A 24621-nucleotide genomic window follows, 5' to 3' on the forward strand; every position below is an offset into this window, starting at 1 on the left:
AAAATGTGCAGGAACCATAAAATAAACACATCCAGCCTTTATCAAAAATAAATTTACACCAACAGTTCCACAGCTAAGTACTGAAATACAATCCCAGTTCAAAACTTCAGCATAATATACATACTGGGTTGAAAAGAAAAAAGGACATTACCCATCTAGCAGTACCATAAATATATAACTGAAAGCAATTTTATAGTCTTACCTACTTCAGGGGAAAAAATCATTCTGTACTGCACAGTACAACCTTTTAGTGAAAGAATATCTATAACTCAATTATTTGCATATTAACTGGTAAATACCTATTTAAAATACACTTTCAGAAAATTATAAACAAATGATGTGGATGTACTGCCTTTAATGTACTTTAAGGACAGAAGTGTATAAATAGTTTACAGGAAACCACCACCACCCCCCAGAACGCTGGTGTTCTATGGATACCTGCTTGTGAGGTATTTATCACATGACACCCAACTTCTCTCTGGCTACCTCCCACCCAAGCATACAATGCGCTGTTTTTATACGCAAAAGAAAGAAATTTAAATTAAACTGGACTTCAATTTCTGTCCATTATTGCCAAAGCCCTCCCCCCCGCCCCTTGCATCTGTATTGCTTTAAATTTCCTACCATGATGAATAAGATTTAATTACTACTTCTAAATCTGTTCTAAAAGGTAATACATCTACTGTACATCAGGATATACCTGCTGCTACATATCACCTGCAAACTACTGACATATTGCTCTCAAATGTGTATAATCATAGAGCTGCCTAAAATACGGTACCAATTTAGAAGTATGATAGATATTGTTGCAGGTTTAGTTTTAGGGTATGATAAACCTATGGTGATCAAAGCAGGTGCTACGGCAATATCCTACCCACTAAGTATAGGCTTGTGAAAAAAGCTATTTATGAAGCATGTTAGTGATTTACAAAAGTTTAACTTATGAATACAAAAGACCTGCACGTTCCCATCAATGTACAGTAACAAAAAGCATCAAAACATACTGTACTTACACTTCCTATTAACTAAAGTAACGGCCACATCTAAAAGCAAAACTGCACCTCAACATTTATCTGATTAAACAGATGAAACTACAATATTAAAAGTTGTTCTTTACAAAATAATTTCCTGAAAATATAAAACCATGTACACCATCACAAAATAGTTAAGTAGGGTCTTCCAAATCCTTGATCATCATCGTCCTCCTCCTCATCAATATGTTGCAAAGATCCAAAAGGCACAAGGAGCTCATGAGCTAAGCACTGCCAAGCTTGAAGTAGTTTTGGTGGGTTTCACTGGGTCCATATGAAACAGCAGTCATTTATGGGAAGTTTCTTAGGATGAGTCATTAACAGAAATCCTATGCATAAAAATACACAAATAAGAACTGTATTCACTTTATTCCAACTTGGTACACAGCACATGAATGCACCACACTTCAGTGTATAAAGCTACTAAACAAGTAAGTGCATTAATCTTATCTCAGAAACATTAGCTTTTAACCTGATTGCCTACACAGATATGAAAAAAACCCAAGGGGCAATGTTTCTCATAGAAGACCCTTGAAATAACATGCAGTGAATTTTTTTAAAAAAAAGATGAGTCAAGGGCTTATCTGCTCCCCTGGTAAAGTTTATAAATGTCTCTTCAACAAGGAAGTGTCTACATTAAAACTGCAGTGTAAATAAAGAACAAAGAGAATAATTGTTTTTACCATTAATTTTTCATTTATAGTAACTGGAAGTGTTATTTGTAACTACAATAGCTAAAACGTTTTCTAGAAAGAAATGAAGTTCTCAAATAGATTCTCCCTTTATTTTGCCACTGTTGTTCATGCTGAGAAGACTCTCTCCGTTGATCTCAATGAGAGTATTTGCATAGAGAGGTGCTCAGCATGTAAAGATGGCAGACAAAGGGAATAAACACTACATTTTTACTGCAGTCTAGGGATTATATATAATGCAATATGTCTAACAAATTATATGAAACTGGTAAGAAAACACACTTGACCCAAATTCTATTATTCCACCTTAAACAATGTATTAAGCGATCATAAATGTGTTTGATTACTCTCAGTCTGTTAAAATAGCAATAATGTTTCAGTTTTGTAACTCCTTTTATCTTAATTTTGTCCACTCAGCATTAGAACTGTGTACTGTACTCCTCCCTTAATTTCTGCCGTACTTTGCATGCCTTTATGTGTTCTAAGTGAATAAAACCTTTTTTTTACTGTTTGCTTTTAATTAAAACAAGCATGCAGATTTTGGAATGATAAAGAACCTTCTGGAAAAATACAAAATGGTATTTCTAGGTCAATATTTGAATGAAACCTAAACTGATAAATATCTGTTGACCTAAAAAATTAATTTTCCTTTAGGGACCAGAATTAAGGAAGTGTTGATTTTTATAAAGTCTGGGAATTGCACCATTCATTTTAAAAATGTGGCATCACTTTTTCTGATATACATGGGATTATCCTTGAAGTCTTTAAACCATGATTTGAGGACTTCAGTAGCTCAGACATAGGTGAGAGGTTTTTCGCAGGAGTGGGTGGGTGAGATTTTGTGGCCTGCGTTGTGCAGGAGGTCAGACTAGATGATCATAATGGTCTCTTCTGACCTTAATATCTGTGAATCTGTAAACATATAAATGCTACTGTCTTATACTGTATTGGTTTCAGAGTAGCAGCCGTGTTAGTCCGTATCCGCAAAAAGAAAAGGAGTACTTGTGGCACCTTAGAGACTGAAATTTATTTGAGCATAAGCTTTCGTGAGCTACAGCATCTGATGAAGTGAGCTGTAGCTCACGAAAGCTTATGCTCAAATAAATTGGTTAGTCTCTAAGGTGCCACAAGTCCTCCTTTTCTTTATACTGTATTGGGTTACACAGAAATCAGGGTTGCATCCGATGAAGTGAGCTGTAGCTCACGAAAGCTCATGCTCAAATAAATTGGTTAGTCTCTAAGGTGCCACAAGTCCTCCTTTTCTTTTTACAGAAATCAGTGGGGACATATAGCACCTTCACAAAGCCCTCAAGCTACAGACGTGTCTTTTCTTGAAATTCTGTACATGTTTCGCTAAGATAAAAACTGCTAAAATCACCAGTTCTTGTCTGTCACTTTTATCCTCCTGGAAGAGTTTATGTAGCTTGACCAAACAACAACTGATCACAAACATTCTAAAGATAAAGATAGACACTGTTGCCTCTGAATTGCAACCAGCTTTAAATAGGTTGATTAGGGGAATGAGCCAAACTGGCTGGGGTCTCCCCAACTAGCCTCCACACCCAGCAAACAGCATTAATGGCCAATTCCTCCCTCAGGGGCCACCACATGCGGTAGAAGTTTCTCCAGCTCATGGGGCAGAGAGCTTGGGGAGGTGGAAGGCAAACCGAGTCAGGTCCCCTCTTACACACATGCACATGATAAAGTCTAACTACAGGATGGCATAAGATTATTTTCACAGCACACTAGTCTCATCGAGTACATAGGATGGATGCACAATGGAGCAGAATTAAGATTGCCTGGGTAATTGTAACACTGGCATTTCCTAATCTGAGACCAGAACTTTGCAACTTAAGTAACATTTTTAACGTAGTTTACATACAATATGATATATATATATATATTGTATTTTTTTAAATGCCCCTCCCCGCCCCCCCACATGCCTCCAAAAAAACCCCAACTTACTTCTGAAATTTCTCCATAAGTTTCTTCACCATCTTATCTGTGATCCCTGGACATGTAGATTCTGCCATAGTGATGCTCTTCTCAAGTTCTTCAATTGCTTTCTTCCTGCTAGTATTATTTATGTCCTGCTGTTTAAGCTGAGTGAAAGACCAACACAGATGTACCTTAAAGATTTATAAAATGCTTGTGCAAATTTCAAAGAGAACTTTGAATTAACGATTTACCTCAGCAAACACAGGTGTGATTATCATAGTTAAACAACTCACGGTTTTCACAAGGTCTTGATCCTAAAAGTTAGCAAACATACATATTTAATATAATATATATATTCTATATGCATTTATAAAAGCAATCATATTTATGCTTGCATCATCATTTTAAAAGACTTGATATTTAACAGAACCTTTGCAACACATCACAAAAGACATATACTTTACCTCAACAAATCTAGTGTGGTTTGGAAATAAATGCTTGATGGTATTTCTGAACCAATGCCACTTTATATTATGGTTCATTTCTCGGTCAGATTAATTCTATGTAATTCTTTAAAATTAAGTTATCTCTAGACAGACATTGTGCCATGAACTCTCAGTATTATCTCTACGGCTAAGCTGCCATGGACACTGGACTTCACCATTAATTAATTTTGGGGTTTTACTAGCAGATATTTTTGTTCTATTTTATGAAAAATAAAAATAAGGACTGAAGCCAAAAGTCAACAGCTTCCAATCAGCTCTAAGAATAAAAAACTTCAGATTGTACATACTGTTCCATTCTGCAGTTTCTTTGCATCTGGCTTCTTTCGAACTGTAGTAAAACTCCACTCAGGATGAGAATTATTCTCCTTGTTGCTGGACTCCCTAAAGAGAATCACAAGGATACCTTCTACAACGACAGTGGTCAAAAACACAAACTTAACTAGCCCAGGTAACGAGCATGCAAATGAAACTGCATGGTTAATTTCATCTGCCTTAAAAATTCATGTCTATTGAACCTTTATTGTTAAATAAATTAAGTGAACTTTACAAGATCTTATAGTTCTAACTCATCTCCCCCCACCACGTTTTTCCCTCTCGTGTCACAACTCAAACTGCAAGCTCTATGGGACAAGGACATTGTCTTATGTGGCCCAATAAATGTGGCTACAATTACATAAGACAATGATTTGGTGTCCAGCAAATGGAACACTTACAGACATTGGACAGGTGAGGGCTGGGCAGGTTTCCAGACACACGGCAATCCTGGCCCGCAACATCTACTATTTCAACCCTGGGGGGCTCTCCTGAGCAGAAACGGATAGTTGTACCAAACTGTTTGGTACTTCGGTAGCAAGGGCAAAGTGTACACTGGGGCAAGACTAAGACATGACACGCTTGTCACAGAAGCAGAACTGGAATTTAAGTCCACAGAGATTGGAAGAATAGCACACAAGCAAATCACAGTATAGGCTCTAGTTTGAGAGCCGAGTTCCATGCAAGGCTGCTGCTAACGCACGAGCTCGAGAATGATTGCAGCATAGCACAACAAGAGCAGTGAGTTATAACTCAACATACAAATGAAACACTGCTGCATTAGTAATGTTCAGAGAAGCCATACTAAAACACACTTACGAATCAGAACCATCTGAATCCGATTCATCACTACTGTGCCCTTCTGCCTTCCATCTCTTAAACCGGTCAATAAGTTCTGTCAGATAAGAAGTCTTCTTGGCATTTTTCAGAATGAATTTGTGTTTCAGGAGTTCCTTTGCAGTCGGGCGCTATAAAAAAAACAAAACCACAAAGATATTTACACTTATCCTACATAAAGTTGTTGTGATTTTAAATGTTATTTAAAAACATCTCCTCCTTGGTCCAGCCCAGAACCAAACATCCATATAGTAACAGGAGCTTCTAAGAAGCCAAACACAACCTACATTTATAATCCTCTAAGACTATGATCACCCCATACAACAGCTACAGAATTGATCAATTAGTGATTTCTGTATTAGATAACAGACACCTAGACAAAGCTGACTGATGATACTTCTCCAATTCAATGAGGTTTGTAACCAGAATAAATATATTTTAGTGTAAGTCTTGCTGGGGTATCATTCAAGGTTGGCCCATGCTTCCTCCTCTCCAGGTAAGGTGAGCTATTACCGGGGTGGGGACCAAAACCTTTTGTAGTGATAATCAACGTGGGCCATTTCCAGCTGTTGACAAGAACATGTGAGGAACAGTAGGGGAGGAAAACAAACATGGGGAAATAGTTTTACCTTGTGTAATGACACATCCACTCCCAGTCTCTATTCAAGCCTAAGTTAATGGTGTCCAGTTTGCAAAGTAATTCCAATTCAGCAGTCTCTCGGAGTCTGTTGCTGTCGTCATCATGAATAGGTCAGAATATGAACAACAGGCTGCTAGGCAACTCTCCAACACCACTTTCTACAAGCCATTACCCTCTGATCCCACTGAGAGTTACCAAAAGAAACTATAGCATTTGCTCAAGAAACTCCCTGAAAAAGCACAAGAACAAATCCGCACAGACACACCCCTAGAACCCCGACCAGCGGTATTCTATCTGCTACCCAAGATCCATAAACCTGGAAATCCTGGACATCCCATCATCTCAGGCATTGGCACCCTGACAGCAGGATTGTCTTGCTATGTAGACTCCCTCCTCAGGCCCTATGCTACCAGCACTCCCAGCTATCTTCAAGACACCACTCACCTGAGGAAACGACAATCCATCGGTGATCTTCCTGAAAACACCATCCTGGACACTGTGGATGTAGAAGCCCTCTACACCAGCATTCCACACAAAGACGGACTACAAGCCATCAGGAACAGTATCCCCGATTAATGTCATGGCTAACCTGGTGGCTGAACTTTGTGACTTTGTCCTCACCCATAACTATTTCACATTTGGGGACAACGTATACCTTCAAATCAGCAGCACTGCTATGGGAACCCGCATGGCCCCACAGTATGCCAACATTTTTATGGCTGACTTAGAACAACGCTTCCTCAGCTCTCGTTCCCTAATGCCCCTACTCTACTTGCACTACATTGATGACATCTTCATCATCTGGACCCATGGAAAAGAAGCCCTTGAGGAATTCCACCATGATTTCAACAATTTCCATCCCACCATCAACCTCAGCCTGGTCCAGTCCACAAAAGAGATCCACTTTCTGGACACTACAGTGCTAATAAGCGATGGTCACATAAACACCACCCTATACCGGAAACCTAAGGACTGCTATACTTACCTACATGCCTCCAGCTTTCATCCAGACCATACCATAAGATCCATTGTCTACAGCCAAGCTCTACGATACAACCGCATTTGCTCCAACCCCTCAGACAGAGACAAACACCTACAAGATCTCTATCAAGTGTTCTTACAACTACAATACCCACCTGCAGAAGTGAAGAAACAGATTGACAGAGCCAGAAGAGTACCCAGAAGTTACCTACTACAGGACAGGCCTAACGAAGAAAATAACAGAACGCCACTAGCCATCAGCTTCAGCCCCCAACTAAAACCTCTCCAACGCATCATCAAGGATCTACAACGTATCCTAAAGAACGACCCATCACTCTCACAGATCTTGGGAGACAGGCCAGTCCTTGCTTACAGACAGCCCCCCAACCTGAAGCAAATACTCATGAGCAACCACATATCACACAACAGAACCACTAACCCGGGAACCTATCCTTGCAACAAAGCCCGTTGCCAACTGTGTCCACATATCTATTCAGGGGACACCATCATAGGGCCTAATCACATCAGCCACACTATCAGAAGCTCGTTTGCTCACATGTTCTTGTCAACTGCTGGAAATGGCCCACCTTGATTATCACTACAAAAGGTTTGTTTTCCCCCCCGCCCCCCTCCTGCTGGTAATAGCTCACCTTACCTGATCACTCTCATTACAGTGTGTATGGTAACAGCCATTGTTTCATGTTTTCTCCCCACTGTATTTTCCACTGCATGCATCCGATGAAGTGAGCTGTAGCTCACAAAAGCTTCTGCTCAAATAAATGTGTTAGTCTCTAAGGTGCCACAAGTCCTCCTGTTATTTTTGCGGATACAGACTAACACGGCTGCTACTCTGAAACCTGCATTATACTACCGCCTTCTGTGCTTTAGGAAGCTGTCTCTGGAGCCGATCATCAATTCTCTTTAGTCATCTCAACATCTCCATGGGGAGGAGGAGTAAGGTCTAAGTAGCAACAAGGTACTCCACTCCCTCTTACAATAGAGAAGCATACAAAGTCACAGGCTCTCACGTTACACCCATCACCTATGTAGTAGATTTCACAGCCAAAGAGCTTTGCAAGCATTAAGACGACACAGATGAGAGATATACTCACAAATGTTGGGTCCTTATTCAGACATGCATCAATAAATTCTTTAAAAGGTTTGCTGAATTCTCCTAATAGAGTTGGAGGATTGTTTTTTGGAATAAGAAACAGAACTCTCATCGGATGCATGTCAGAGTTGGGTGGCTCTCCTTTGGCTAGTTCAATAGCAGTAATTCCCAAAGACCAAATGTCAGCCTGGGGGAATGAAATAAAGAGTTTTATTCTCACTGAATACAAAGTTGAAGACTGAGGTGTCACAGATTATTATTTGAATTCTATACTAGAGCCAATAAAAAAAAGAGGAGTTCTGTAAGAGCTCCTGACAGCGCAATAATTACATATATCTTTTTAAACATGCTTACTGTACACATATTTTATACACTGTTAACATAGCATAAAGGTGATGAATATAAAAAACACAAGGGTCAGGAAATTTATGCTGAAAGTGGTAAAGTTTCCCAGAATGTCCCAGGCATAGCGATATAGGACACAGAACCAGAGACAATAGAGACAGAAGAGGTCTCTGGATATACACTTGCACTCTGGAAACTCCTGCAAAGACTGCAATGCCTTTAGAAGCTAATGGAGCAGTAAATTCTCAGTCACCATTTTTCACTCTGCTCCTTTTGAAAAGCAGGTTCTCACTGGTCATTTTTAAATCTTTGAAAGTTTCCCTTTAGATTGCAATAGCAATAATAGAGCACGGAATGGAAACAAAAACATCTCGCACCTTGACAGTATCCTGGGGGGATTTGCGCCAAAGAAATTAATCTAAAATGACAATTTCCAACTCGGTGGCTTTTCATGAACCCTACTAGAGCTCTCACACTTTTGCAGAGGTAGGACTGTGCCGTCTTTATTTATGCAGTATACAGAGTTTACCTGGAGGTTTCCACGTGCTTTCTTTGACCATTTTATATAAGTTATTCACCGGCAAACTTTCCATAATCTCATAGGTCTATCACTCAAGCTATGACAGATGTGAATTAAGTGCTTACACAAACACCTACTTGTCATTACGGTGTGTGGAAATAAAATGAAGATGTCAGTCACATGACTATTACAGTTCTATAGTAAAATATAATATGACTAAATGATTTGTAATTTACATACAATTCAAAACTCTGTGTAGCTTAAAGGGTACTTTACCAAGACTGATCTAGCCAAAAAGCAGAAGTTAAGCTAATTTCTTCTGAAGCTGCCTTTATAAGAGAACAATTTCTATAGTAATACTTACTTTTGAGTCATAAGCCGACTGCTGTATAACTTCAGGGGCCATCCAAAATGGTGTGCCTACAAAGGTATTCCTCTTAATTTGTGTATCCGTCAGCTGCCCAGCAACTCCAAAATCAGCAAGTTTAACATCTCCTTGCTCTGACAACAAGACATTGGCAGCTGGAGGGTGGAGGGAACAGAAAAGAGGTGAAGTCAAATGTAGTTTATCACACTGCTCCTATTACTTTAAAAGACATTAAGTTAATATTTAAAGTTTTATGCACCTTTTATATCCCTGTGAATTTTCTTCTCCGAGTGTAGGTAGTCTAGACCTTTCAAGATTTCCTTTAACATAGTAGCAATCTGGAATTCATCAAACGGACCAGCCCGTAGCTTTAGAGGGAAACATTAAAATTAAAACAATATTCCCGATCTTATCCTTAATCCCTGCCTTGTCATTTATTAAAATGCAGTTACAGTACGTTTGAAACTTCAGCTTTTTTGCTATAGGAAGTGTCTTTAACAGAGTGCACAAGATGAAAAGATTCGTTATATATGTAGATTAAACATACTGGGACACGGGTACTGCAGAAAGGGATACTAGCAGGTTGGTAACACTCACAGCAGTACTGCTACATAACTTAAAGAATGTTTAAATGGTAAAAGGGTCTATACAGTAGACAAGACTCTCCACACCCAGCCATGGACTACTTTGAAAACTGGTGTTAACTGCAAAAGTTCCTGGTTTCTGCAGCACTTACAAACTAGAAATTCTGTACCCCATCAAAGAACCTGAGGTTTTACCTTTTACAATCCACTTAAACATGAAAAACCACTACAAATAGTACAGGCTTTGCATTATTTATTTTGATATTCAATTCCATTAATTTCATTGTCCCAATGTTTTTAATTTGTTGCAGATTTTTTTATATCACCATATTGTAGAAAAGGTTGTAGAGAGTAAGTGGAGATTTTGCCAATAGGGAAAGTGAGGGCTGTTTCATGATTTCTGCAGATTCCACAAACAATGCATCCATTTACACCTGGCTCACACTTTTGAAAAATTTCTCAAACCACCACAATGGCTAAAAGTGTCTTTTTTTTTTTTTTTGGGGTTAATAAACAGCTTAGTTCCAGAGCTTTGGGCAATTGTTCACTAAGACTTTCACTATGTTTTTTTGTTCTAGTTGTTGAGCTATTACCTCAGAATTCCATAAACAAGTTTCAATAAAAAGTCATAGGGACCACTTGTAAAAAAGTTAAGCACATGCCCGCTTTGTAATGAACATCTGGAAAAAAATGATCTACGGTACTACAGAATTGGTCCTCAAATTCCAGAGCCTAAGAAGCAGAAGCACTGTGGCTCTATGATCTTACAAGAAAGGGCAGGTCTTCTCAAGTTCGCAGCTGAGGTACAGCTCTACTGGGGAAACCACACATTGCCACACAGAGGACTGTGCTCTTCTCATACCTCCTAAGCTGCTTCTTTCATGACTGCTACATCTATCTTAAGAAAAAGGCACTTTGTATGTTTAAATTTAAACTGTTGAAAACAGAAAACCCAACTCAGTTTTACCATTTAATATTAACTACACTCTGTGTGCACACAACATTCCTGAGACCCACTCCAAAAGAAACATTTTATGTACTGAAGTGTAATAAATATTCTGCTTTGAAAAAAGGAAGCAAGGATAAAAATTTTCCTAATAAAACCAATTTGAAAAAAAATGATATGGTAAGTTACAAAACTTTACACCATTTCTCAGCATTTAGAGACAGTGAAATAACAAACCTTAATGCAAACTCATTGAGTAGGAAAAGTCGTTTAGCATAACCAGTGCACATATTCACACTTTTAGGAATGTCATACAGCAGGACTAAAACAACGTTAACTACCTCCAGAGTCCAAACTTCGTAAGAAGATATACAAATGCACAACTGACTACTGGCATAAAGAATGAGAGTGGATATGAACCCAAAGATGAGCACAAACAGCCAACATCTAAATAATCTTTAGTTAAAGACACATTTTTCTTCACTAGATCACCACTTTGGAATGGAGATGACAGATTACTTTTTCCAACAGGGACCACGCTCTTCAAGTATTATTAGGTTCCTCTGCTTAATAAGAAAAATAGTTTAAGTACTACTTTAAGAAGCCAACAAGCTGCACTAAATTATAATACTTACAAGATCTAAAGCTGATCCTCCACCCAAGTATTCCATTATTATCCATAACTTTGTGCCCTATAAATAAAGAAATATGGTGAGAGACTAGACACATAAAATGGTTTGAACGTTGTAAAGAATTATTTTTACTGCACTGGAAAACACTATCACTTATTTCAAGGTACTATTAACACAGTGTACCTAAACAACAGACCCCTCCCCAAATGCAACAGTCCAGTAACTATAAAGTTATTCTTCATTATCTTTGGCAAGAGACCCTAACAGGCAGTAGCATTTCCTACAAGAATGCTCAGGCTACCAAAGAAAATTAATTTTATTTCTATTTCTAGAGCACAATAGTAACTTTTCATATTTGATATCTACGGTCCTATTAGCTGAAGCAATGTGGTTTAACAAACAGGAAAACATTTTTAAAAATCTTTTTCAGCACCACCAGAATTAAGCTAAAATATCCACTTCTTTTCAGTTCTAGGCTTTTGCACTAAAAATTAGTAACATGACAATAAAAGGACCACACACATTTTCAGCACACACTTGAATGAAATTTATTGAAATCTATCACTTGAGTCAAAAACCACATACTGAATTGTAAGGAATTACAAAGGTTGAGTATTTTTGTGACTCTGACATGGCTACTGTCATTCAAATTAGATTCAAACAGTGTGTTTTTGTATATATTCAGTCAGTACACAAAAGTAAAAATCCCATTTGAGTGCTATATTCTGCATGACTCTCAAAAACCCCTTCCACAGAAGTTGAGAGATTGAGCATGCTCTTGTAAACTGCAACAAGAAGTGGATGTTGCTGCCAGATGCAGGTACACCAGTAAGCCACAGACTAAAAAACTGTTGCTTCAGATGGATCCAGTCATCTATAAAGCAAATCAGACAACTAAGTCTTCTGTGCTCCAACGTAATTGGTCAGGTTTGGCAACAAATGAGACATCTTAGTTCTCAGGAGCTAAGAACTATTGGTGCCATCTGAAATAGGCTCACCAGAAACAATTTTCGTGTGCATTACTTGGCTATTGCTGTATGGCTCATGTGCACTCTGATGTAGAAAAGAGCCTTCAACCAGAGAGAACACCAGTAGCTAAATAATGTACCTAAACTCTTTGAAAACGAGCTTGTCTCTTCCTACAACTTTATACAGTGCCTAGCATATCTGACAGGTTTCAGAGTAACAGCTGTGTTAGTCTGTATTCGCAAAAAGAAAAGGAGTACTTGTGGCACCTTAGAGACTAACCAATTTATTTGAGCATAAGCTTTCGTGAGCTATGGCTCACTTCATCGGATGCATACTGTGGAAAGTGTAGAAGATCTTTTTATATACACACAAAGCATGAAAAAATACCTCCTCCCACCCCACTCTCCTGCTGGTAATAGCTTATCTAAAGTGATCACTCTCCTTACAATGTGTATGATAATCAAGTTGGGCCATTTGCAGCACAAATCCAGGTTTTCTCACCCCCCCCCCACACACACAAACCCACTCTCCTGCTGAAGGTATATCAGCAGCACTGCTATGGGTACCTGCATGGCCCCACAGTATGCCAACATTTTTATGGCTGACTTAGAACAACGCTTCCTCAGCTCTCGTCCCATAACGCCCCTACTCTAATTGCACTATATTGATGACATCTTCATCATCTGGACCCATGGAAAAGAAGCCCTTGTGGAATTCCACCATGATTTCAACAATTTCCATCCCACCATCAACCTCAGCCTGGTCCAGTCCACACAAGAGATCCACTTCCTGGACACTACGGTGCTAATAAGTGATGGGCACCTAAACACCACCATATACCGGAAACCTACTGACCGCTATTCCTACCTACATGCCTCCAGCTTTCACCCAGACCATATCACACGATCCATCGTCTACACCCAAGCTCTACGATACAACCGCATTTGCTCCAACCCCTCAGACAGAGACAAACACCTACAAGATCTCTATCAAGCATTCTTACAACTACAATACCCACCTGCAGAAGTGAAGAAACAGATTGATAGAGCCAGAAGAGTTCCCAGAAGTCACCTACTACAGGAAAGGCCTAACAAAGAAAATAACAGAACGCCACTAGCCGTCACCTTCAGCCCCCAACTAAAACCCCTCCAATGCATTATTAAGGATCTACAACCTATCCTGGGGGAGGTTTAGGTTGGATATTAGGAAAAACTTTTTCACTAGGAGGGTGGTGAAACACTGGAATGCGTTGCGTGGTGGAATCTCCTTCCTTAGACGTTTTTAAGGTCAGGCTTGACAAAGCCCTGGCTGGGATGATTTAATTGGGGATGGGTCCTGCTTTTGAGCAGAGGGTTGGACTAGATGACCTCCCGAGGTCCCTTCCAACCCTGATATTCTATGATTCTATGATCCTGAAGGATGACTCAACACTCTCACAAATCTTGGGAGACAGGCCAGTCCTTGCCTACTGACAGCCCCCCAACCTGAAGCAAATACTCACCAACAACCACATACCACACAACAGAACCACTAACCCAGGAACCTATCCTTGCAACAAAGCCCGTTGCCAACTGTGCCCACATATCTCTTCAGGGGACACCATCACAGGGCCTAATAACATCAGCCACACTATCAGAGGCTCGTTCACCTGCACATCCACCAATGTGATAGATGCCATCATGTGCCAGCAATACCCCTCTGCCATGTACATTGGTCAAACTGGACAGTCTCTACGTAAAAGAATAAATGGACACAAATCAGATGTCAAGAATTATAACATTCATAAACTAGTCGGAGAACATTTCAATCTCTCTGGTCACGCGATTACAGACATGAAAGTTGCTATATTACAACAAAAAAACTTCAAAGCCAGACTCCAGCGAGAAACTGTTGAATTGGAATTCATTTGCAAATTGGATACAATTAACTTAGCCTTGAATAGAGACTGGGAGTGGCTAAGTCATTATGCAAAGTAACCTATTTCCCCTTGTTTTTTCCTACCCCCCACCCAGACGTTCTTGTTAAACCCTGGATTTGTGCTGGAAATGGCCCACCTTGATTATCATACACATTGTAAGGAGAGTGATCACTTTAGATAAGCTATTACCAGCAGGAGAGTGGGGTGGGAGGAGGTATTTTTTCATGCTTTGTGTGTATAGAAAAAGATCTTCTACACTTTCCACAGTATGCATCCGATGAAGTGAGCTGTAGCTCACGAAAGCTTATGCTCAAATAAATTGGTTAGTCTCTAAGGTGCCACAAGTACTCCTTTTCTTTTAGCATATCTGAGACACTCCCACAGTAAAGTCATTCTGGCTCTGTGTAAGTGGCTCTCCTACTGTAATGCAAAGCAGTCCTACATAATGTGATCCAGGAGAAAACTAATCCTGGACCTTAGACCAAGGCAAATAATTGTTTACATACAATTCAAGATAAAGAGTCCATTCAGAAGTCAAATATAATAATATTAAGATACACCTTTCATTTGTGCATTCTTGAGAACTTGCTTCTCAGCAACCTAGCAGACCCCACTAGCACCAGTTGAAGGCCCATTTCATCCTCAACTCACAGTTCATAAATTTTGGTGATAGCCTAGAAATTCTTGGCTTTTAATGGGTTAAGATGCCCATGTATTACAGTACCAGATTCTTCAATATTGAGTAATCACTCTGAAGTTCCATGTACAGGAAGTCAGAAGTTCTTAAGACAATCATTTGTGGATGCTGAGGTAGCCCTTCGTCTGTAGTTTCAGAAGATGGTTGGTTCATATAAAGAGCAAGAATCTGATGTCAGATCTACTAACATACAATTTCAAATATTTAATTCCATTTTTTCCTACACTTCCCTGAAAAAAGACTCAAGTGTTAAGATATGAGCAAATTCTATGGGCTGCAGTTCTTGTAAATATTGGGGTGGTGAAGAAGATACCCACTACATTCGGATTAAAAAACCACACCATTAGTAAGAAAACAACAAAAATAAGTCAATTTACAATATTACAATATGCTGTGTAGATCTCAAGGAATTCATTTACTTGCACTAGCCCAGCTTATGACATCATTACTTTCAAAAGCCTTTCTATGCTCTCTGTTGGCTTTTCCCTTGCTCCATTTCCTGAATATTGATAAATATCTAAAGGAAACCCAACAAGCAAATAAAGGTGCAGTTTTTGAATGCACCATGTCCAGTTACTGAACAGGGTACATTTTGTTAAGACATACTGAATTAAAAAAAAAACAACCAGCATTTATGTTATGAGTCTATTCCAATATTATGAGATCAGCAGGGAAGGGCTCGCTAATTTTAGCACTATTCATAAAGCCCAAGTTTATGTAAGTTGGGAAAAACTTGTAATGAACTCAAATTTCAGGCAAACACTGTGGTCTCACAGATATGTTTGGATGGATTTTACTGCTATTTGAAAACACCAAATAGCGAAAATGAATAAGTGCTCTGTTTTTAAAATAATGTCTCAAAGAAATCGCTACTACACAGTATAACTGAGCATGTCTAATTTTCACCCAGGCATGCGAGAATCCTTCTTTCCAGCTATTTTAGGCCAAGAAAATATAGAAATATAGAAAGAGCATGCATATGTACATGCTGTGGGGCAAGAGGCGTGTCTTTGTATGTTCTTGTACTGCACCTAGTACAATGAGGCCTCAATTGTGACTGGAGTCTCTGGGTGCTAACAAGTGTAAATAATAATACTACAAATTAAACCAGTATTAACTGCAGATAACATAAAGCTGGTCTTAGTCTCGAATAAAAATGAGTAAGTGTTGGCCATGATAGGAACTACAGAATCAAACATTTGATTTCTAGCTTCCAGCATGAGGGTTGGTGAGGAGGAGAAACACCATCAAGCAACTATTTTATAATCATCTAGCTCCAGAGAAGATTTATATCTACAGGGTCAGACTGAAAATAAGTGGAGATACTCTCCCAAGCTTCATCTGCTTGTATTGCTAAGATGATGCTACATGCAGACTTGCAGCTCTTATAGGACTATTATCCCTTTCTTGCAGGCTTTGATTGGAAGTGATAGTTTATAGTTTTGACATTTGAATGATCAGGCTTCAGAAAAAGCCTCACTGAGATGACAGACATCTCTCAGCTGTCTATTTTTCAGTTGTCTTCCTATCAGGCAGCTTTCACTGCATTGTTTTACATGGTCTACTTTGGAAGGTTCTCTCTACAATCGTAAGTGCTTGAATCTCTGTTTTTTATAATGCTATGAAAGTACTGGTTATCAGACAAATCCAATCCCTGTAATCTACTCTACACTATCATATAAAGGGATAAAATTATACTACAAATTTAAAAAACTTATTACATGTAAAAACTTTTTTAATACAGCAGGGAGGCTGCACAATTAAGCATTCATGGATCAGAAAGTGAGAAAGTCGTTATGCATCCGATGAAGTGAGCTGTAGCTCACGAAAGCTCACGCTCAAATAAATTGGTTAGTCTCTAAGGTGCCACAAGTACCCCTTTTCAATAGCAACTAGAAGTTTTTCTCCATGTTTCAAGGAAAATTAATAAGTAACCCCACAGATGAAGACAACTGTTTCTACTTCAAAAATTTTGGTTCGTTTAAGGGTCTGCTCCTTTGTCACAATGTCTGGAAACTGGATTCAATTTCACCTCAAGAGTCACTAAGGAAGCAGAGCTTATCTTATACTCATAGTTTTAAAGACTAAAATGTCTAACAGTTGGACAAGTTTAAAAACAAGACATGCAGTACTCCTGGTGGTCATCTGTCCATACTTTCAGTCAGATATGCAAGCTGTAGACCTTGTGCAGCCAGTTAACTCTGTATAAGAGGAGCTTATAGAAAGAGTCTACATAGCCCAGCAAAAGTTTAAAATACACTAAGTCGAATAGTATGAATAAAGACACCCATTTTTGTTTCAGTTTCTGCTCTGCAGCAGGAAGAATCTGGAAAAACCTAATTGCAGCTAACAAGATAAAACCAGCAGCGCAGTCAGAGGCTGGGCCACTCCCTTCCTGTCAGTCACAGGTCTGGTTCGGCCTCCCGAGCTGCAAAAACACACACTGTAAAGGATCCAGTGCAGAAGAGAAGATGCCTGTTTTGAAAAGCTTAAAATCTAAGTACACGGAGGATGAGACGTGAGAAGGATTAAAAATAAATCCCCCACAGTTAGCACACATCTTGTTAATTTCAAAATATTTTCATGTTATGTTTTTCTTCATATGCTAAACTCAATTGACAGTTCAAATATGCTGTGTTTCAAGGAATAATTGATGCTGTATTTGTCAACATGCCAAACTGATCTATATGATATAAATAGCTTTTTAAAAAGCAGGTTTATTATAAGCAATCACACAAAGTTGCAGGACAAAAGCAAAATTCTGTGTTCTCTGAAAAAAGGGAACTCATCTGCAGTTACTTCTCTCACCCTTAATTCCAGTCGCCCAGACTCAATTCCCCTTTTTCTATATGAATGGAAGTGACAGCGAGCCCATGAAGTGTTAGGACCCTTGTGTATGTCATTTGCAACATTTTTCAAATAGCATCTAGGGACCAAGACCTGGTCTGTATTACTGAACTAAGCTGAACCAGTTGAAGTGTGAATTAAGTCAGTTTAAATATATCTACATTAGGAGTGTTCACTGCCATTTTTAAAACACTTCAGTTTAATTGGTGCAAGCTTTTTAATAGAGACAAACCCCAACATACAAGGGACTTCTAATGTCAGCAGTTTTCACGTTTAGGAAGGAAAAAAATCACATTTAAAAATAGAAACCAGTTTAGATTACCATCTAGTTCGTAGGCATGACTTGAAGGAAGGTGGATTGGCTAGAAAGACCCTACCCTCTAAGGTTCTACTGGACACCCATGTATTCAGAACCTTCACCAGTCAGAGACTGGATACACGATGGCATTATTCTCTTTATTAGGGAACTCGAATAATGGTCAATTTAGTCTTTTTTTTTCTGGATTTAGAAGAAAACAGCAAGCTTGGGGGTAATGGGAATTCAATCTTTTCGTTTAGTAAGAACACAAATATAGTGCTAAAGTTTAAGATCCAAAATAAAACTTCTGTTTCCAGGATTATTTCTGCTGATCTCTAAATACAAAATGAATACATTTTTCATCAATACAGATACTTGTGATAATGTTATTTCAGCGCTTTGGGTGAAATCCTTGCCTCACTGGCTTCCATGGAGCCAGTATATCACACTTGTTGCAACAAGAGGTGTTAAAACATATTTACATTGCTTTAAGGTTTGTTTATACCTTTATATTAAAAATCCTTTTTAGTTTACAACCACAAGCATTTTACTGTGTCTCAGTTTCCCTAAATCTAAATAGTTATCTAAAGCACCAGAAAAGCACCATCTCACTAAGGTTTTTCTGGCGCAATAACCATTGTTGGAATAAGACAATGATCTGTGGCAGATACCCAGTCATTAAAAAAGATATCAGTATGGAAGTCCCATTTCCTTCTAAAAACGCCTGTAATTACTAAAACTAAAACGTAGCAAAAAATGTTTACTCCATTTGGCAACACTGTGCCCACTCTATGCCACTACTTCCTTGGGTAGTCAGTAACTTTCTGTCTCCTGCAGAAAAGATCCCTGTAATTAGTAGTTGGGGAGTAACAAAACCCTTAATTTTTTTTTTCTAAACCAAGACATCATTTAAAGGGATCCTATCAGAGTTTTTCTTCTGAAATGTGTTAATTTTAAAAACAAACTGTATTGACAGAGTCCCTTTGAGGTAACAGTCTCTCTCTCTCTCTCACATATGTGGATGTATTTACTCATCTAACTGCAGGAAGCAGTCAGCCCGTGAAGCTACTGAACATGCTAGTCAAGCTGGAGGAGAAAAATCTTTGTTGATCCCATTCTTAAAGGAATTTCTCAAGAAGGAGCTAGACAGTAACCAAACTACAAAAAACCCTCCAGACAATATAGAGAAGTTTATTTTTTTCCTGAAGAGAATTTGGGAAGTCTGAAGAGCAGCTATAAGGCTAGGATTAATCTTTAAAGACTTCAGAATTTACTGAGTCATTATAGTAATGGAAAACTGAAGGCAACTCATGCTGGAGTGGAAAATATTGCCACAATGGTAGTTCTGTATTTGCCAGGAATTTTTTGAATAAAAATATTAAGCTAATTTCAGCCAAAAGTTTACAACTGCTAGAGCATTGAGGGAAGATTACCCCCTGACCTTCATACTACTGTGTGAAAAGAGGAAGATACTAAAGTGTGAAAGATTTGAGTAACAATGCCTAGGACAAGTTTGAGTTAGACCCTTCAAGGCTACTGATGGGTGTGCCTACATTTAAAAAAAAGAAAAAAAAAGCAGCAGCAGCTCATGAATACAGAAGGTATAAATCACATTTAGCTTTCCCAGATCTGGGGTCTGTTTTTTTCCTAATACCTATTTTTTTAAAAACCAGCATGAGTACAAAAAGAGACAGCTTTCCACACTCTTTCAAATCCACGGCTTACAAAACTAACTTTTTTTTTTTTTTTTAAAGTAAATTATTTCTATGTTTAGAGTTTGTGAAAACTATGTACCATGGAGATATCTGACAACTCAAAAGTAGAGGATTTTCACCAACACACTTATCTTTATCTGTTTGCTCTTCAGGGCAAATATCAGGCCTTCTGGGTGCCTAAAACTCAGAAGGCTAAGTTTGACAGATTCACGGCTGGATGACACTCCGGACATAGGTATGCATAGGGAAATAAGGAATTGGGGGCAGATTGCTATAGCAGTACCCATAAAATTGCTCTAATGGGGATTTCCCAGCCTGATTCACAGCCAGTTGGGGAAGAACCTGCTGCTGCTAAGACAACAGAACATGAGTGGGCAAGCTCAGCTCCTCCTTGGAGCCTTATTGCCATACACCAGTAATTACACCCTTTAAGAACAAGGTAGAACAAGGCAGCTGAAGAAAACCATCACTGACGTCGTATCTCCACTTCTGATGGGGGAAGCAAGGCCATGGAATAGGGAACAGCCAAGGAAACAAAGCTTCCATGGCTTTATATGTGGGTCAAACCAAGCATCAGATCCTTGGAGTACACAATTTTTAAAAGCCGTAGGCATTTAGTAGATAAGTTAGATTAGGATGTTTTGGCAACTTAAACCAAAAGAGAAAACGTGAATACTACATTAGAACTAGTTCTCCAAATAACCTACTCCTATATCAATGCTCTTAAAGAGACAGAGCTCATGCAATAGTGCAACACCTTGAAGAAACCAGTTACTGTCTTTGGAACAATCTGAATTTCAAGAATGCCCTAAACAGAGTCTGAGCTAACCTGCTGGCTTTACTAAAAAGAGCCACTCCTTTAGAATGTTGCCAATGGCTTCAGTCTTAAAAAGGATCTTGGTAACATTAAAAACAATCAATCACATTTCTGTCTAAAAATTTTGTACCTGATAGGTCACTAAGTAACATTTAGTAAAACTGAAAAGTAAGCAGAAGAGAGATTTCCCTAACTTTCCTCTAGTTTGCTTATTTTGTGCATTTGACAGCACTGTGTGTATAGGCAGTTCTACTGTTTTGCTAATGGTCATTTCCTGTCTCATGCACTAGCTGAAAACAGCACCCACGCACTACTCATGTACACACTTGTCCTAAAACCTTGATTAGTATTTACCTGTAATAGGAGAGCTTCTGTAGCATCAAAATTTTGCCTATGAGGACATCTTTTCTTCCCGAGCACCAGACCCAATGAGCAAATGGCTTGGGGAGAGAGGAACACATCTGAGAGAGCCCCTCAGGGCCATGGAATGTGAGACCTCTATACGGGGCAAATAATACCAGAGGCCAAGTGCAACAGTAGGAGCAGGAGAGATCCTCTGCTCAGCTCCCTTCACAGGAGCCAGAATCCTGGCCTGGGTGAGGCAGTAGAGATCTTCTGTCTCAAAGCCAACTCCTGTAGCAGGAGCAGCCATGCAGAGAGACAAGTATACGGGGCCGGGGGGACAGGCGTCAATGCTGTGGTGCTACCTGCCCAGGGCAATGGAAGGGAAGACACCTGTAGGCAACCCAGAGTCGTTGGGAGGGGGCAAGCCCCAGCACTTTTTAATTTTTTTACTGTGGCTCTGGGACATTTCAAAAGACCCTTAAAAAAACCACTGGCAGCAGAATCAGAAAACCTGAATGAAAGCACTGAAAAAGGCCCACAGCACAATACTGATCAGGTGCTCTGCCCACTGCCAGAAAATGACTTTTTTAGTCTTTTTTCCAAAAAAATTCAAGTTGACAGGACAGTACTCCTTTAACTTTGAATTTTCTTAAATTTGCTGCTTTCAAAACAATTAGAAGACAGGCTAAGGCTTTCCCAGAGAGCTTGGAGCAACGGTATACATTACCTTTAAATATGATCCATAGTATTTTGTTACATAAGGACTATCACACTGACTTAAGACAGTAATCTCTTGCTGTATGTCCTCTATTTCATCTTCCGCTTCCTCAAGGTCTATGATTTTTATAGCAACCACTTGCTGCGTTCGATTATCAATTCCTTTAAAGACTTCACCAAATGAGCCTTTTCCAATGCGTTCTAATTTTGTGAACAGTTCTTCTGGATCTGCTCTATAGTTCTATAAAAGAAGGAAAGGAAAGGAAAGATTGTAAACAAGTTATTTTACTTATTGTCAAAGACGAACCCTCCTCATTCCCCAAAAAGCAGATCATCCACATTACCCCCGGCTGGCACTGGTAAAGTTATGTGGTAATGCTATGCATTAGTACATTGTTATCAGAAAGTTAAGCTGAACTTCTGTTCACCTACTAGTTACAGTACATCTTGTGTAGTAAAGGCAAGGGCCGGACCCTCTGCTCCTATAAGCAACAGAGAGGATGGAGCCAGGCAGGCAGGAAAATTAACCTCTGAGTTTCCCCACAAAACATCCCCTAAGGCGAAAGGAAATGTTGGCACTATGTAAATTTCCAACTGTATAGTCATGCAACAGGCTGGGGAAAGTCTAGAAGTCCAGGGCAAGTAGAAGTGCTATCATCAATATCTGGGAAAATAAAAAGGGCACTGCCTACAGGACAGTCTACCACTGCAATGAACTTAAACAAGATCATGCCAATATATGGAGCAAAGCACATCTGATGCAGGTAGGATGCATGGCCCAAATGTACATGTTTCTAGCCTAATCAGGCTATTCTCTACTAGCTTCAAAGGGAACCAGGAACCAAAATCACCATCTCCAGTCTCAGACGGCAGGCAGCAGCAGACTAGACTAGTGCTACTTTGAATGATCACATCTAGATTTCACATGAGGTAGATTACAGCATTACAACGTATACTTGTATTGGAGATAGTTATTTAGTCTTAGTTCTCCGTCTTTAAACTGGTTGCAAGAGTGACATTTTATATTGCACTTGAGAACAAAACTAAACATACAACCAAGTCACAGACAAACTAACCCCTCTCCCCCCCAGTAGAAAGCCAGTACATGAAGTCAGAATAAGACCACAGTCCAAATACTGGGACAGCCATGTTTTCTTGTCAGTCAACCAAATCTAAAGCATTGGGTGCTTGTGGAAAAGTGACTGGAGACTTTTCTCCTAGCCAGCCATGCAAAACTACAGCAGGGCTTCAAGAGACAGTGCTGTGGTGACCAACAACTGCACTGTCTGTTGCCTCCCACCTGCTGCAGGCCATTTGGGTGCTCCCATGCGTAGGTGTGACAGTCTTACAGAAAGCATTTAGATGTGGTCATGAGGCAATGAGTCTCTCTTTGGTGAGCATAGAAATTGCCATAGTGGATCACACCCAAGACCTGTCTACTATTATTTATTGCCAGAAAGCCTAGTAGCCCTAGTCATGGACCAGGTCCCCACTGTGCTCAGAGCTGTACAAACACAGAACAAAGATAGACTATAAACTCTTTGGAGCAGGGATTATAACATCTAGTCCAGCATCCTGTCTCTGATAGTGGCCAGCAACAGGTGCTTCAGAGAAAGGTGCAAAATCTGCAGTAGGCAGATGTTTTATAATCTGCCCCCCACAAGAGGTCTCATCCTGGTCTCTAAGGGTATGTCTACACTGCAGCTGGAAGCAAGATTGCCAGACTGGATAGACAGACTCATGCTCGCAAGGCTCAAGTTAGCATGCTAAGAATAGCTGTGCAGATTTTGTGGCACCAGTGGAGGCTCAGGAGAGCCACACAAGCTCAAGCCTACCCCAACCCCTCGGTCCCAGCCTGCGTGGCTAGCCAGAGCCTCTGTCAGTGCCACAATGTCCACACAGTTATTTTCAGCTTGCTAGCGCAAGCTCCACTAACACAAGTCTGTCTACCTGGGTTGGGAGGCTCACCCCCCGCGGCGGTGTGGACAGAAGCAATCTAACTACTAGGGTAAGCCTGAAAGCATGAAGTTTAATGACAACATTTTTGGAAGGGATACTAATAATGACAACTCTGGAGATTCTTGATATCCCTATAAATGTTCAAACCTTTTTTGAACCTTGCTACATTCTTGGTACACTTCCTATGGCAGTCCAATTTTTCACACAATGCATATTTCTTTTTTATCAGTTATCAGATTACTATAATATGGAGACTAAGGAATCCATGAAAAGTAGAAAGGAGGCCCCATTTACTTCCATTCAAAACCTCTCTGCGTGTTAATAAGGTCATTCTCTATTGCAGAAGAAACACTAAACCAGACACCAAGGACTAAGGTGTCTATGGGTAAAATGCTTTGGACAAGCTTCCCATTGAGCCACTGCCTTGCACCCGATGAAGTGAGCTGTAGCTCACGAAAGCTTATGCTCAAGTAAATTGGTTAGTCTCTAAGGTGCCACTAGTACTCCTTTTCTTTTTAGTTTTCTTCCACACTCATCACTTTTTACCCCTTTTACTTGGTACAGTCTCCATTTCTGCATCAAATCACCATCCTCCTCTGATTCACATCCCACCTGAAAAACTTATTTCTTCAAAGCCCGTCAACACTAATCCATAACTAAAAATACAGGTGAATCTAAAATTTAAAGAGAAAACTAGAGTATGTAAAAATGCATTTCTGTTTAGATATAAATCTTGATAGTATCAAAAAGGAGCTTAGTTCTATATTAGATTAAAAAAACAATTTGAAAGCAGCAGATTTTACCTCCCACTTTGACAAGCTACAGCCGCATTTTTTATACCAGTATCTTTTCCACCCTCTTATTATTCTGTGGTTTTCTGTCCTTTGTGTCCAAGTT

At 39.4% G+C, this 24621-nt stretch overlaps 1 protein-coding gene across 2 annotated transcripts in view; it reads right to left on the minus strand.

Moving 5' to 3' along the window:
* Window positions 1-831: 831 nt before the first annotated feature.
* The window catches only part of STK26 (serine/threonine kinase 26), a gene marked incomplete at its 3' end in the record, with an annotated part of 52805 nt that continues 29015 nt past the window's right edge, over window positions 832-24621 (minus strand). The window contains exons 3-12 of one of the 2 annotated variants that reach the window (XM_084639407.1): window positions 21776-22006; window positions 11446-11502; window positions 9540-9648; window positions 9278-9435; window positions 8050-8235; window positions 5299-5447; window positions 4455-4548; window positions 3913-3975; window positions 3689-3825; window positions 832-1360 (exon numbers count right to left, since the gene is read on the minus strand). In XM_084639407.1, the coding sequence (XP_084495533.1) occupies window positions 1336-1360; window positions 3689-3825; window positions 3913-3975; window positions 4455-4548; window positions 5299-5447; window positions 8050-8235; window positions 9278-9435; window positions 9540-9648; window positions 11446-11502; window positions 21776-22006 (1209 nt within the window). Of the gene's footprint in view, window positions 1361-3684; window positions 3826-3912; window positions 3976-4454; window positions 4549-5298; window positions 5448-8049; window positions 8236-9277; window positions 9436-9539; window positions 9649-11445; window positions 11503-21775; window positions 22007-24621 lie in introns of those variants that run through there. The other variant, XM_084639408.1, reaches the window with a different exon arrangement.

The sequence above is a fragment of the Lepidochelys olivacea genome (assembly GCF_965140295.1).
Source record: "Lepidochelys olivacea isolate rLepOli2 genome assembly, chromosome: 9".
Classification (NCBI taxonomy): Eukaryota; Metazoa; Chordata; order Testudines; family Cheloniidae; genus Lepidochelys; species Lepidochelys olivacea.